Genomic DNA, 1,293 nt, shown 5'->3' with positions numbered 1-1,293 from the left:
ACAGTAAAGTTAGCTAATACACTGGGTTTGAATCCTGCATTTGCCACTAAATTTCTCTGTGACCTTGGGCCAAGTGATCTGCCCTCTTGAATCCTGTCTTCCTTTTCTGTAAAGTGGGAGTCTGGGTCTGGTGGCACAGGTGCTAGTGGGGCTCAGGTGGCACAGGTGGACCTCAGGGCAGCTGCCCTGCTTCACTGCAACACAGGGTGAGTCCTGCCTATCCTGCTGGCCCTGGGACATGTGGAGGTCAGCAGGGTGGAGGGGGGCACTTACCCGAGACTTGGAGAGGCACTGGTGGAAGCAAGCTTGTAGCAGCACTTCTTGCGGAAGGGACACTGGCTGTCATCCACGCACTGGTTGGGCACTGATAGGCAGGGTCCATCGTCTGGAGCACAGCCACCAATTCCTGTATAAGAAAAAAACTCCAAATTGTGGGAAAGAGAGAAAAAAAAAAAAAACCCACCACAGATAGATTAACTTTGGGTCAGAAATGTTTCTATTTGTGGCCCTGGTGTGGTCCAGTGGTTTAAACACTGGCTGCTGATGAAAAGGTTAGCAGTTCAAACCTACAGTTGCTCTGAGGGATAAAGATGTAGTAGTCTGCTTCTGTAAAACTTTGCAGCCTTGGAAACCCTGTGGGGCCATTCTACTTTGTCCTATAGGGTTGCTGTGTGTCAGAATCAACTGAATGACAGTGCGTTTGGTTTGATTTCTTGGGATAAGAAAAGCCTGCTTGAAATAAAAGTAAAGTATCATTTTTTTAAAATTGTGATTTGGGTGAAAGTTTACAGAGCAAATTCATTTTCCATACAGCAGTTCATGTATACTTTGTCTCATGACATTGACAGCAATCTCCCACAATGCAACAGCTCTCTTCTCACTTCTTCCCCATAGTTACCTCTTTTCTGTCTCCTTCCGTCCCATATACTCCTCCATCCTGAGCTGTCTGCCTGTGCATACACAGCCCTTCTATTCTCCCATGATTGATCTCTCCAAGGAGTTTATCTACCTCAGGTAAATGTTCAACTCATATGCCTGTCTTTTGTTTGGCTGGAAGCCACAGGAGTGGGTTCAGTTCTAGACCTGAAGGGCAGCTAGGGCCCATAGTCTCAGGGGTTTCACCAGGCTTTATCAGACCAGCAAACTTAGTCTCTCTCTCTCTGTCTCTCTCTTTTTATGGTTTTGAGTTTTGTTCCACATCATTCTCCCACTCTATCCAGGATCCCCTTCTGTGTTAGGCTGGGTTCTCTAAAGAAGGAAAACCAGTAAAGCTTATACACAAATACACACACA

The 1,293-nt window shown here is 46.3% G+C and overlaps 1 protein-coding gene across 1 annotated transcript in view; it reads right to left on the bottom strand.

Moving 5' to 3' along the window:
- Positions 1-269: 269 nt before the first annotated feature.
- The window catches only part of WFDC5 (WAP four-disulfide core domain 5), a 7,291-nt gene continuing 6,267 nt past the window's right edge, over positions 270-1,293 (bottom strand). Inside the window, exon 4 of the mRNA XM_007938455.1 lies at positions 270-406. Within this exon, the coding sequence (XP_007936646.1) occupies positions 270-406 (137 nt within the window). The remainder of the gene's footprint in view (positions 407-1,293) is intronic.

Source organism: Orycteropus afer, unplaced genomic scaffold, assembly GCF_000298275.1.
Source record: "Orycteropus afer afer isolate SDZICR_OR568_19922 unplaced genomic scaffold, OryAfe1.0 scaffold00049, whole genome shotgun sequence".
NCBI classification, from domain to species: domain Eukaryota; kingdom Metazoa; phylum Chordata; class Mammalia; order Tubulidentata; family Orycteropodidae; genus Orycteropus; species Orycteropus afer.
Note: the sequence above shows the minus strand (reverse complement) of the source record. Positions and strands in the feature narration are given on the sequence as shown.